This window comes from Dermochelys coriacea, chromosome 3, assembly GCF_009764565.3.
Source record: "Dermochelys coriacea isolate rDerCor1 chromosome 3, rDerCor1.pri.v4, whole genome shotgun sequence".
In the NCBI taxonomy this organism is placed as follows: Eukaryota; Metazoa; Chordata; order Testudines; family Dermochelyidae; genus Dermochelys; species Dermochelys coriacea.
Window position 1 is genome coordinate 136,201,606 of NC_050070.1, and position 14,160 is coordinate 136,215,765.

The window sequence follows — 14,160 nt, forward strand, 5'->3', positions numbered from 1 at the left end:
GCTATCAATTGCCAGCAGTTCAGCTGTCCCTCCCCCCACTGCCATGTGCTGCTCTTGCCCTCTGCCTTGGAGCTGCTCTCCAGAGCCTCCTGCTTGCTGGAGGGAGGGGGAGGCGCTAATGTCAGGGTGTCCCCCTTCCCCCTACTCCTGCACCCCACTTACCCCATCTCCATAGAGCAGGGAGGGACACACGACAGGGCTCAGGACAAAGGGAGCTTCCTAGCAGCAGCTGCTGCGGTCTCAGCTTGCTGATTAACTTAACAAGGTAATGTAGTTAAGAGTGGTGTCAGCATACTTAAAGGGGAAATAGAAAAGGAGTACTTGTGGCACCCTAGAGACTAAAATTTATTTGAGCGTAAGCTTTCATGAGCTACAGCTCACTTCATCGGATGCATTCAACATCCGATGAAGTGAGCTGTAGCTCACGAAAGCTTAGGCTCAAATAAATTTGTTAGTCTCTAAGGTGCCACAAGTACTCCTTTTCTTTTTTGCGAATACAGACTAACACGGCTGCTACTCTGAAACCTGTGATTAAAGGGGAAATGCGCATCTCTCTCTCTCTCACAGGGTGTCTGTGTGTCTCTGCCATGCTGTTTCCCCTCCCTCCATTCTTGCTGCTATGTAGAGAGTGAGGCTACATTAACAATAAGTTAACCCTTGAGGGCTCAGCCAATTGCTAGTTCATCATTTAGCAGCAAGGCATTTCTTGGGAAATATCCCACCCTCTGACCCCACCACCTCAACCAAGCTTTACAATCATCATTGCTGTGTACAGTATTGTTTGTTTAGAACTTACACACACACGCAGAGTGTGTGTGTGTGTGTGTGTGTGTGTGTGTTTTTCGCGTAGTCTCATTTTTCAGGAACATAACTACAATGTTAAGTGAGGAGTTACTGCCGTTCAGTGGTTAGGGCAATCACTTGAGGGGTGGGAACTCATGTTGAAATCCTCTCTCCACATCAGGGAGAAGAAGAATTGAAGCAGGGGTTTCCCATATCCCAGGTGAGTTCCCTAACTATTGGCCTAAAGAGGCAGCTTCCTCCTCCACCCACCCCATTCCTAGGTGTTATGTCAAAAGTGCCCCAAATTGAAACAAAACTATTTCATCCCAGCCTTTTGATTCTCTGAAAGCTTCCAAAAAAAGTGTTTTGTTTTTGCAGTTTTTTGGAAATGCCAGCAAAATGAAAAATCTATTACTTGTCCAGGTCTACTGTCAGATGGTGTGTATGCAACAGCTTAGTGTCAGCAAGCTGTCAAATGCTCTCTTAAGCTACAGACTGAACTGACCAATTGTGGACGTGCACCTTCAACTGAAGGAGATCTTACTACGATTGCAAACTTTTCAAAGTACTTACCTCTGCTCATCAGCATCACTTCTGGATTGCTTGGGTTCCACTTCAGCCAGCTTGTTCATCACCCTTGAACTGATCCCATCCAAGCACTGCACCATCTTGATGGCAGTGATATAGTTGTATGTAGTGAAGAATAGTTTGAACTTTGTGTCATCTGCATATTACCGACACTTGAGTTCATGTTATCTGACCAATTTGTCTAGTGGGTGAATGTAGATGTTCAACAGGGACTGGGACAAAATTGATTCTTGTTGGACTTCACAAGGGAGGGGTCTGGTGGCAGAGGTACTATTTTCCATCCCTACTCATTGGGTTGTCCCTCAAGGAAGGACTCAAGTCAGTTTAGTGCATTATTGTGGACCCTGTCACCTCTCAGGCAAGACTGTTTAGGTAGTGCATGGCTGACAGTGTCAAATGCTGCAGAAAGATCCAGTGGAATGAGAATGGATGTCTTCCCTTTAGCCATCAATGCCATTAAAGCTGTTACAGTTCCACGACCTGGCCTGAATCCAGATTTTGCCATGTCTAGAGTATTAACTTCAGTAAGGTGATCTTGTAGTTGGAGTTTGGCTAGCTTCTCTAAGTTTGCTCAGGAACAGGAAGTTGGATAAGACTCCCATTGACTTAAAGGAGACAAGAATTTACCCAGAGGGTTCAGGAGAGGTAGATTAGCAATCCTCATAGCAAACAAAAGATTCTGGAGAGAAAAAATCTCCTTCTCCCTTCCACAGCAGTTAGAGAGGGTAAGGTGGAGATGCAAATTTATCAGCCACCTATTAGAGAGGAGTGGATAGAAGAGCCATGTCCAGACATGGCACTTTGACAGAAACTCCAGTATCTTCTCCAGGTACCAGAGAGATTGGCCTTCCCCTTTGTCAGGGTGCCCAAGGTTTGCTAGTGGGACCCCCTCACTCTTATCTTTCATGTCTGCGTCTGGACAGTAGATTTATTCCTTTGGATAGTAAAGGTCTGGAGTCCTGATGTTGACATACTAGTAACTAAGTCCTCAAACACAACAAAAACCAGCATTTGCTTTGAAAGTAAAATAGGGTAGGAAAGTCATTTATTTTTCAAGCTTCTTTAAAAGGCAGATGTTGGGGAAGAGAGAAGTTGGACACCATTCAAATGGTTATTAAAATGCAGAATTCAAAATTTAAATTATTTGTGAAAATGTATGATAGGATACTTTGAAAGCCTCTTTTAGTTAAGAAACCAAAACCCCTAAACACAAGGCATTTTTAGTAACACAAGTCTAGTTTTAAGAAGTGGAGTAAACAACAGCAAGGATAAGAAAAGAAAAATACTGTAAATAGCTAAATTCCTAATTATAAATTCTGTCTGATATACTTACCATATTGCTAGAGAATCTGTTGATATACGCTGTGATGACACCAGATTTGCTACCTGTAAAAAGCTGGCAACTGTCTGGTACCCAAGCACAACTTGTTACCTTGGAGGGGAAAAAAAAAAAAAAAAAAAGAGCCAGCGAAAATTAAGTACTATTTTAAATACATTCTATTTCATTACACCTAGCTATTTTACCAAATCTGTTTTTATTGGCTTTCCTAAGAAAAACATGCAATAAATAAAAATACCTGACCCAGAATGGAAGCTCAAAAGCAGTTTAATAAATCTGCAGCAGGTGATACATTTTGCATAGTTAGAGTTAAAATTATGGATGAAATTACGTGGTGTATCTAAGATGCATAGCATAGTACTCTCAGCTCAAAGGGATGAGGTAAGTGTTAAAGTAACTTTCTGCCCTCCTGATCCTCGGCTGGCTGGAGAGGCCGCGACATAATGTGGACAGTCCTAAGGCTCTGTGTAAGTTATGGCAGCCTCCCAGGGCTGTGTGCTTTGTCCCCATCCCTGATGCATCCCTCTCACAGATGCCCTATATCAGGGTTTGCAAGGTGATCTTTGGAAAAATATTCTTACTGCTGTGTTTCATGGTACCTTTGCTGCAAGAATCGTATCACAGCCAGATGCAGGGCTTTCAGAGCACCTTTATGCAGTTCTGAATCTTATGTGGTATAAAAAGGCCAGTGTGGGGTGAGGGTCTCACTCTGACTTTTTCCATTTTGTCTTTAATCAACATTTTTGACTGTACAGACAGTAGAACCAACAAGGAGGCACTTATTCAGCACCCCACACATACCAATATTTTAAGGCACCTATGATCTTCCCTACTCTTGTTCTCAGCCTGGAAACAAATTGTTTGGAAAGTTCTATATACTCATGATGACGTATCCAATCAAGTTTTTTCTGCCAGGCTAGAGGAGCTGAATCAGAAGCAGATTTTGGGAGCAGAGAGATTCAAGAGGGAAATTTAGTGGACAAGTAAGAAAGAGGGATATTTGGTGGATGGAAATAAAAGGAGGAGGACCAAAAAGGTATATGAAGGGGTTTTTTTTGGGGGGGGGGGCATTTTGCAGTGCTTGGAGGGGCTCATCCAAAAATGGGTATGCCCCAGAAAACAAATGTGGCATTTAGAGTAATTCCTAGACAAACACAAGCGAAATACTAATCAGCAAAGCAAATGTGTGCAGCTGAGTTTAAACTTGGGATGCCAGTTTGTCTCCCCCTACTCCATTACACGTTTTTTGAAGAACCGATTGAAATCCTTATTATCACATATTAAAGAATGTCCTCAAGGACAAGGTGATGGTGACACTGATAATGGGCTACATATCTCTGAGACAGGCTTCAGAGTAGTGTCATGTTAGTCTGTATCCGCAAAAAAACAGTACTTGTGGCATCAGAGAGACTAACAAATTTATTTGAGCATAAGCTTTTATGGGCTACAGCCCACTTCATTGGATGCATAGAATGGAACATATAGTAAAGAAAATATAGGTTTCAGAGTAGCAGCCGTGTTAGTCTGTATTCGCAAAAAGAAAAGGAGTACTTGTGGCACCTTAGAGACTAACAAATTTATTTGAACATAAGCTTTCGTGAGCTATATGCATCCGATGAAGTGAGCTGTAGCTCACGAAAGCTTATGTTCAAATAAATTTGTTAGTCTCTAAGGTGCCACAAGTACTTCTTTTCTTTTTGTAAAGAAAATACACACACACACACACCATGAAAAGGTGGAAGTAGCCATACCAACTGTAAGAGGCTAAATAAGATGAGCTATTATCAGCAGGAGAAAAAAAAACTTTTCTAGTGATAATCAAGATGGCCCATTTAGACAGTTGACAAGGTGTGAGGATACTTAATATGAGGAAATAGATTCAATGTGTGTAATGACCCAGTCTGTATTCAAACCCAAGTTAATGGTATCTAGTTTGCATATTAATTCAAGCTCAGCAGTTTCTCATTGGAGTCTGTTTTTGAAGCTTTTCTCCTGCTGATAATAGCTCATTTTAATTAATTAGCCTCTTACAGTTGGTATGGCTACTTCCATCTTTTCATGTTCTCTATTTGTGAGTGTGGATATCTATATCTAACTATATGATCCATTCTATGCATCCGATGAAGTGGGCTGTAGCCCACAGAAGCTTATGCTCAAATAAATTGGTTAGTCTCTAAGGTGCCACAAGTACTCCTGTTCTTTTTACATCTCTACGTCACTGGTTCAAGCATGAACAAGATTGCTAGCAACTAAAGACACTTATCTGATGGTATATATTAAGGGATATATAGGATCCACCTTAGTTCTCACAGGATACGTGTCCACATCACATTGAGTACCCTGCCAGTACTTTCGGAGACTCTAAGGATTACATGGGCATGGATGCTAAAGCTTGCATTGTTAGAAACTGTTCCCCAAAATAAAGGTGAGGTGCGCTGGGGTTCAGGTGATCAGGAATGGTGGAAGGCTATGAAATTTGCACTATCACTATCTAGGCTGTACATGTTCTCTATTAAAAATAGATTTCAGTTTTCAGTGATGTTATATAGAGCACCTTTTACAAATACATTAACTTTACAGTTAGAAATACTTGAAAGAGTTTTACCTGGTGCAACTGTGAACTCTGTATAAAATTTATTGGAGGTTCACTTTGCTTGCTTTTTAGTCTTAAAATGTTATCAGCATATCCCCAACTCAGAATGGCTGACCACTGGATATCTGTACTGTGCATGCTTCTCACACCTGCAGGAAAGGCATTATATGTTTTGTGTCAAGTATGCTGTCACAGTTTCAGGGTTACTGCACTTTTGCCTCCCCCATCTCCAGTCTTCATTGATGGTACCCACGTAAGTTTTTAGGCTTCCAACCACCACCTCTCTTGGTGCAGAGATTCATATGTTTCTCCCTTCAGACTGAGGGTTTAGGCTTGCAGTCCCTTTGCACCTCACTGCAATTTCCCAGCAGGTCTGACTGGGATCCGGCACCTGTGGTTAACTCTTTCTCCAGCAGCTAAAGCAGTGTACACCAATTACCAAACAGCTTTCACAAAGCAAACTGCTTTTATATACTTAGGGGGAAAGCATTACAGAAAACACAAACAAAAAACTAGACACATACTAAAAGCTTACCAGAGGTCACCCACAACTCCAGCATAGGGCTCTGGTAGGTGCCAATCTTTCAAACCACATAAATGAGTTTGCTCCCTTGGTCCCAAGTTCATGTCAGCTTTTAGATGGATCAGGAACTAGACCCCAATTGGACACATCAGCTGTTTCTTTAAACAGCTCAAGCCTTTATTCTCCATCTCTGAGAATAGGTAATCACCAGTCAATGGCCCTCTCCTCAGGGTGTAGCTTCAAATCTCTGGGTTTTTGCATAAAGGGGGTTGTGGAATTTACATTAACCACTTGCCAGGGATTCCTCAGGAAACCCACTTAAACACTTATTGTCCCCAAATTCATGCCTGTCTGGCACATTTCAATATAGTCATCTGAACTCCTTACACATCACATGTAACAGATGAGAGACCTGGGAACACACAGTTGATCATTTTGGCAGCTATTTATAAAAATCCACAGTTAATATACAACATGCATCTTGCTTTATTAGGCTAGAATATAATGGCCAAAGTTTTTAAAAATGGGTGCCTCCAATTAGGCTCTTACATCCATCTTTAGGCTCCTAAATAAAGTGGCCTGATTTTCAAAAGTGCTGAGCATTAGAGCTCATTGATATTTTTCAAAGTCTGCCATTTTGGCAAAAGTTTTCATTGAAATTTTGAATTTGGAAGGGAAAAAAAAAGGAAACAATTTTTGTGAATATTTCTGTGAAAATTAGGTTCTATTTTTTGACCAGGTCTATTTGCTTCTGTGGGAATTGCTGAGAACTCAACACTTTTGAAAGACAGTCTACTTATTTTAGGTGCCTGTGGACTTCAGAGCTTAATTTTGCTCTTATTTTTGAAAATCCTGGCCAGTAAAATGCTTTAATGCAAGAGACAATTATTAAAACCCATTTGTACTTGTATCAATAGGCTTTAATTCCATTGAGTTAACCTGATAAAGCTTTCTGCCTTATGATTCTACTTCTGTTTCCCTTACTCATCCTCCATTCCACCCTCCAACAAATATTTCTTCACTTCTCCCTCCCTGCTCTTCTATTCATCTACTTGTTCACCAACATTCTGCTCCTCTGGATATGCTGGCAAAGAAAGTTATCTGCCTTTCCCTAACTGTTATTCTTCAAGAGGGGTTGCACATGTCCATTCCACTCATAGGTGCAGACTCCATGGGTACTCCAGGGCTGGAGCACCCATGGAAAAAAATTAGTGAGTGCTTAGCACCCACTGGCAGCCAAGCTCCCCGTCCCTCCTGCCGGCAGTCCTGATGATCAACTCCTCCTCCTCCTCCTCCCTCCCAGCGCCTCCTGCCCTCTGCAATCAGCTGTTTCACAGCATGCAGGAGGCGCTGGGAGGGAGGGAGGAGCAGGGATGGGGCACGCTCGGAAGAGGGGCGGAACTGGGCAGGAAGGGGCAGAGCAGGAGAAGGAAGGGGCGGGGGGCACGCACCTGTGATTCCACTCTATGTGAGCACGTGCCCAGTGCACTTTTGTCAGATTTCTTTCCCTAAGCTGTACCGACTGGGGCAGCTTGAATGCCTTCTGCTGCCATGCACCACAGGTGTAAAGGGTGGAATGACTCCCGACCTACTTCAGTTTTTTCTTACTGGAAAGGCTCTGATAGAGTGGGGAAGGAAGGATGGTAGTAGAATGAACATGTGCAAAACATTTCGAAGATCAACAATTACGGAAAGGTAGGTAACAGTTTCTTCAAGTGATTGCACATACCCATTCCACTGTAGGGGACTCTCAAGCAGATCGATCTGGAGGTGGGCCCAAAGTCAATTTGAACAGTGACTGTAGAACAGCAAGCCCAAATTTGACATCATCCCTGAAACGAATGGCTATAGTATAATGAGAAGCAAATGTGCACCGACAACCAAGTTGTTGTTTTGCAACTATCAGGAATAGGAACTTGTGCCCAGAAAGTCACAGACGCTTAAGAGGAAACTGAGTGTCCCCCACCACAATGAACAATTGTGATCATGATACCTAAACAATTTAGTCCAGGCCAGGTAAAAATACTACAGCTCTTCCGATGTCTAAAAACAGTGGAGCTTCTCTTCATCTCTGAGAGTATGAGGTTTTGGGAAGAATGGTGGCGAACAGATTGCCCGATTAATGTGAAAGTTGGAAACAATCTTTCAGGAATTTTGGGCAAGGGTGAAGGTAAACCTTGTCCTTACAGACTGCTATATAGGGAGGCTATAATACCAGAGTTCTCAACTTGCCCACTCCCCTCGCCGAGGTGAGATGACAAATTAAAAATGCAACCTTCACAGAGAGATGGAGTAAAGAACAAGTCATGAGAGGTTCAAAAGGTGGTCCCATTAACTTTACTAATACCAGGTTCAGATCTCAGGGAATGGGAGGGCATGTTCTTGCACCTCTATACATTCTGTCCAGCCTCTTCAAAAAACCGGATAGCGATGGGATTGGAAAAAAATGAGATCTGTTACTCTCTCATGGATGAAAATCCGTCATAGCTGCTAGATGAACCTTGACAGAGCACTGCTAGACTTTGATGTTTTAGGTACAGGAGATCCATCCATCACCTATTGGACTGAGCTCGCTTTCTGGTGGGAACAGATGGAAAAACATTTTCACTTAGCTAAGTAAGTAATCCTAGTTGAAGTCTTTCTACTATTTAGAATGACAGGTTTCAGAGTAGCAGCCGTGATGAAGTGAGCTGTAGCTCACGAAAGCTTATGCTCTAATAAATTTGTTAGTCTCTAAGGTGCCACAAGTACTCCTTTTCTTTTTACTATTTAGAAGTACTCTTTGCAAACGTTTTGAGTAAGCCTGTTCCAACAATGTTAGCCATGAAGCATCCACACTTTCAGACGGAGAGCCTGCAGGTTGGGGTTGGAAGAGATGATAATGGTCCTGAGAAACTACATCTGGATCTAGAGTGGAGAGTCAGTGAAAATCTGACAGACAAGGCTAGTAAGGTTGAGAACCATTGCTGCTGAGGTCCCGCTGGTGTTATAAGTTTGAGGTGAGTGTCACGCTGTCTGGAGTGGCTCACAACCATGAGTGCCTATCTCACGGCATACTGTTAAAGAACAGGGCAGAGACCCCACATAGACCTGGAACCCATCCCTGACTGGGCAATTGTCCCTTATCATGTGACCCCTGCCAGGACTGTGGCAGGAACCATCGGGCACAAGTCCCCAATGAAAGATGCATGCCCTGTCTAAACTGGGACACATAGAACCCAACCTCCAAGCTTGAAGAGGAGGAATAGTCTGAGACATCCAATAATGAGGGGGTGGGGGGAAACAGAAGCTGCCTCAACTAGAGAGCGATAACTAGAGGACATGGATGAAAGTTCTGGAGAAATCATGGCTAGTTTTCCCCTTGGAAGTACTGATTTCCAAGGCCAAGAAAGTGTAGGACGTATCAGTATCACAAGCTGGGGAGGAGCTGGAGTAGGGTCCTCGGGTGCCAGTACCATCTGAAACACTTTCTGTGCTGCTGGGGAAACTGGCACTGGGAGGTTAAGTAGCTCTCTACCCTCTGTATATGCTGCCAGTGTCAATGGTACTGGTAGCGCATCGTGTTCGTGTAGTACTGGTGGATAGCTCAAAGAAGCTGTAGTAGATGTTTCAGGGGTTGCTCTTGAGGGATCTTGCTCTGGTTTCGGAATCCATGACCCCTTTTCAGTTGAAGACTGTTTTGGGGAAAGTCTTTTCAGTATTCGTCCCAGGTCTCTTGCCTTTAGAAAGCTTCAGTACCGGAGATCTTGTAGAGAGTTAGGTACCAAATCTCTGGTGGCCTTGTGCCTCTTCCTCGACACTGCTGACAGTGATGGAGCTCTGGATTCAGACGAAACAGAAGGAGCACTCTGGACCAAACCTAATGCGCCTGATGCCTGCTCTGAACTGGATGGCTTCGAGGGAGGATGGAGTGCTACCTTCACAAGAATACACTTCAGCTTGGCCACTCCATCCTTTTTTGAGCAACACTTAAATCCTTTTTAAATGTGGTATTTGGGACTCCCCTAAGGACTTAAGGCACCTGTGGTGTGGGTCACTCATTGGCATTGGTTTGCTGCATGAATGACATGATTTGAATCCTGGAGATCGAGACATGGTTCCAGTACCACTCCTGGTACCAAGAGATGAACCAGTCAGCCTAAAATCTAAAACTGAAACTTATAACTATTATTACTACCAATTAAACTATCTATGAAATTACACAAAGCGAACTGAATATATTTTAATGAGGAATGAGGGAAGAACTTACAATAGCAAAGCTATAATTGTTCCAACAACTGTCATTGGTGGTAAGAAGGAACTGAGGAAATTTGTGGACAGCTCTGCCCTTTATACCTGCACACAGTGGCATATAGCAGCAGAGGATGTTCATGTCCCGAAAGGTACCATGGAGGGGGGGGGGGGGGCGGAGGGGTGGAAATCTCCAACCATCAGGCACTGGGCGCACACTCAGCTACAGTGGAATGGACATAAACAGTCACTCGAAGAAGAATTGTGGATTTCTAGAGTTCTGATATTTTAAAAACTCCCAGTTGAATTATTTTAACAAAAATACCAAATTAACTGAAAAGAATTCTTGAAATCCAGCACTTTTATTAAAAACTGCTTAATAATTCTATTTACAATCCTTAGCAGAATAAGACTGCAAACTTGAGTACTCAGCTAGAGTATTAGAGTGGCACTATAAAAATATAGCACGATTATGACTGGGCAACTAGTTAAGTTTTTCCAGTATTTCATATGTAGAGAGTAAACACAAAACTGATTTCTGGGGCTTCCTTACCTTGCTCTTTGCTGTATATCATCAAAAGGCAGAATTTTTGGGACAAACCACAGATGGCCCTAGTTGGCAGAGCCTGCAGAGAGCCAAACCTTTCTCCATGTGGCTGGCTGAAGCAAACAACTGGATCTGGAGCACTTGGGGAACCTACATATTCCCCCCACTTTAAACCTTTTATCCAAGGCAAAGGACTCTAGAACAAAGACAAACAAAATGCCAATTAAAATACTCCTGCTATTTTATATGAGGAAAAAGTGCATTATAGATAAAAGACTCCTATAAATGATCCTAGTTTTGTGGTGCTTTATATGACAGCGTCTATACTTTACTCTGTTATAAAGAAAAATAAAATTATGCAAAAAGGCAATTTAACATTATATGCCAAGATATTAATTTCAAGTGAGTTCTATTTATTCAGAGACACAAGGTGGGTGAGATAGTATCTTTTATTGTGCCAACTTATTTATTCAGTCAGTTATTTACGGGTTTGACTAGAAAACTGGTAACTTGCAGGGTTCAAGTAACACTAAGATGAAACATCAGTTTTCCATTTCTATAAACATGGGCCAAATTCCTGATTAGGTTTTAGAGAAAATAAGTGTCTGAAGTGAATGAGGCATTTTCCCCACAAAGAATGCTAACCAAGACAAAAATGTTGATACGGATTGTCCATCATCACATATCTCAACACTGGACCAAGAATTCACCATTCAAGGCATGTAACTAACCAGCCAGCAAACAAATATTTAAGTGCAGTATAAGTACTGACATTCTCTTTGCTTCAAGACAGACCAGTGCAAATTTATTCTACTTTTTAATATATAAAATACTGCAAATTATAATATATTACAATGTAATTTTGCATTACTTCATATTAGAAGATTTCCCCCATGGTATAGCATTAACAGTGAGGTGCAATTTAGGGATTAGAATGTTCTGAAGCATTTTATATTGACAAAGACAAGATAGCTGACATGGTGGACTATACTGATCTAATGTAAGAATTATATTCACTGCCTCCTGCACAACATATCTCAACAGTCCTGAATTTATTGGTCTCGCTCACATTTCAGTACTTGTATAGCTCCAAAAAAAGTCTTTCTGAGCCCTGATATTTTTAAGTTCAAAATGATATTTTATGGGGGTCACTTGTATACTAAAAATCAACAGATTGGATTTTTTTTTAAATGGTTACTGGCAGAAACCATAAAGTAATTCTTTTGATAACCTTGTTCAATACAGAAACAAAACTAATTTGCAACTTTCACATGCGTATTTACACATGGAAATTAGAGTGGTTGTTTTTCCATTAGTTTTTCCTAAATTTCAAGGATGAGAAGAATGGTAATGAGGTTGTACTGAAAAATACTGACTCAAAAAAGAGAATAAAATTATCCTACTATAACAGAAGGGCTGCTTAAAAACTTTACTTCAGTTTGCTTATGGACAAATATCAGACGAAAATTTTTCAAAATGGTCTTGAAGCTCAGTCTATGGTAAGAGATATTTACTAACCACAACACTTCTTACAGAAAGACACATGGGCATACACTGAAATAAATTTGCCTCAGGCATGACAGACGATCCGGTGCTCTGTGGTGCAGAAAAATCTCCTCCTTCCACTGTGAAGAGAGTGGAAGAAAACTATTCCAGTCCAGCACCTTCCGCCCCCCACCGCCACCCGCTATACACTTTGGGAGTAGGATCAGCAAGGACAGAAATTCACTGCCATACAGTTTCTCTAGAAGCTTGGGCATTGCAAGTCATTGTGCCAGTTCTGCTCTGATCCACAATCATGAAATGTCTTAAAATGTGCAGAGGATATACTGCTAATGCTTTTCATTAATGCACTGTGGGTACAGCTGTTTTGCTTAATTATTCAGATGTGTACCTCAGGGTGCAGTAATTACAGCCTGTGAATGCTAATTTAGCAATCTTGTGAATCAAATTACATACTGGATATACTATTTCTTTAGAGTGCTCCCTGGTTTCTCTGAAAGCAAACTGCACTAATAACCCCATGGCAGCGGGAAGTTCTCCATCTATTATGAGCCTGGAGCCGGGTCTGCTGACATGTGCTGTGTGGAACAACTGACGAGGGGTTTGTCCATATGTTTTTATCATTGTTTCCAGGGCTCTTCTTTGAACTGGATCCTCAACAGCAGAAACATCCATCCCAAAGTAGGTCTAAAATGTAAAACAGCAAACACAAAAGATAAGTAAAGTTCTCTTTGAAAAAAGTTTCCCAACTAAAACTGCACAAGCTTAGAGCCAGAGTCTTCAGCCCTTCTGTAATTGACTTCTGGATGCAACAGAACTGCAGAACTACACCCTAAAGTGTTAAGGAAAACCAGCATGAATCCAAGTGACTATATGATTGACATTTAAATACTCTATTTTACCTTAAGCAATTAAATTACAGTGAGTGAAATCCATAAGTGAGAGAGCCTGGCTGGACAAAGTCAGGCTGCTGCACTGCTAAAATTTAAGACTTTCAAGGAATGCATTTTGAGACCTGAAAAATGTACAATTTAGGAATTCTTTTGAAATTGACAAGTCCTTAGTCATCTTGTTCTCGTTTCACCACAGTCCTGAGTAAATCCAGATGCTTTTGCAGCGTAATGCAGAGTCTTAACCAGTTCTGTGATCCGAAGTTAAAGACACTGTAGGTTTAGCTTAAATGGGACATTAATTGGGTAGCAGGTGAGTACAGTAAGGAACACAAATTATGATTGTGGAGGAGGGAATAGTACAAACCTTGTCCTCTCTAATCAGACACTTCACTTATCTCTGCTGCAGCTTTCGTTACAATCTGTCAAAGTGAAAGGCTTTTTTTTGATGGAAGAGGAAACAAATACTGCATTTCTAGATATTATTGCAAACAATGACTAATTGTCCAATAGGCTTTTAAGTAGACATACATTGTATGACCATTCCCTGCCTAGCTTTAGCCCAGGAAAAATTTAAAAAAGAGACATAATTGACCTTCATGTCACAAGCCCAGTGATTTCACTAGTTCTTCATTTAAATATTCAGTCTTTTTTCCTGTTCTTTGATAGTTAGCTATTTCAAGGGAATTTGCCTAAAGCTGGAAGTTTTCCAAGCAATTGGGTTAAACCAGCTCAGAGATCAAATAATTTTATACTATTAACAGATTACTTGACAAAAAGATACTTACAGCAGGATGGAAAACATTGATAGCTTGAACCGAAGCCTTGCCCTTTTGCTTATACCCAAACACTAAATCAATCCAGTTACAGATTGTCTGGGAGACATGATCAGACTCTAAAGTCTGACGATGAATCAGGATGAAGAGACGGGGATCATTACGAGCCCATGGGGGGAGATTGACATGGTTTACTCTTTCGCCATTTTGACGCAGTCCAAAATCAAAACCTAGAAATGTAAAGAGGAGGGTTTAATATGGTTGTTTTATTTACCATTTATATTACTGTAGCACCTAGGAGCCCCAATCATGGACGAGGACTCTATGGTGCTAGATGCTGTACAAACACAAAACAAAAAGACAGTCCCAGCTCTACAGACAGATGGGG

General features: G+C 41.5%; 1 protein-coding gene across 3 annotated transcripts in view; it reads right to left on the reverse strand.

The window, feature by feature from the left end:
* The window catches only part of LYST (lysosomal trafficking regulator), a 169,502-nt gene that overhangs the window by 11,815 nt on the left and 143,527 nt on the right, over positions 1-14,160 (reverse strand). For all 3 annotated transcript variants that reach the window (XM_038394616.2, XM_043511408.1, XM_038394618.2), the window contains exons 44-48: positions 13,785-14,002; positions 12,563-12,793; positions 10,610-10,799; positions 5,316-5,452; positions 2,705-2,803 (exon numbers count right to left, since the gene is read on the reverse strand). In XM_038394616.2, coding sequence (XP_038250544.1) covers positions 2,705-2,803; positions 5,316-5,452; positions 10,610-10,799; positions 12,563-12,793; positions 13,785-14,002 — 875 coding nt within the window. The remainder of the gene's footprint in view (positions 1-2,704; positions 2,804-5,315; positions 5,453-10,609; positions 10,800-12,562; positions 12,794-13,784; positions 14,003-14,160) is intronic.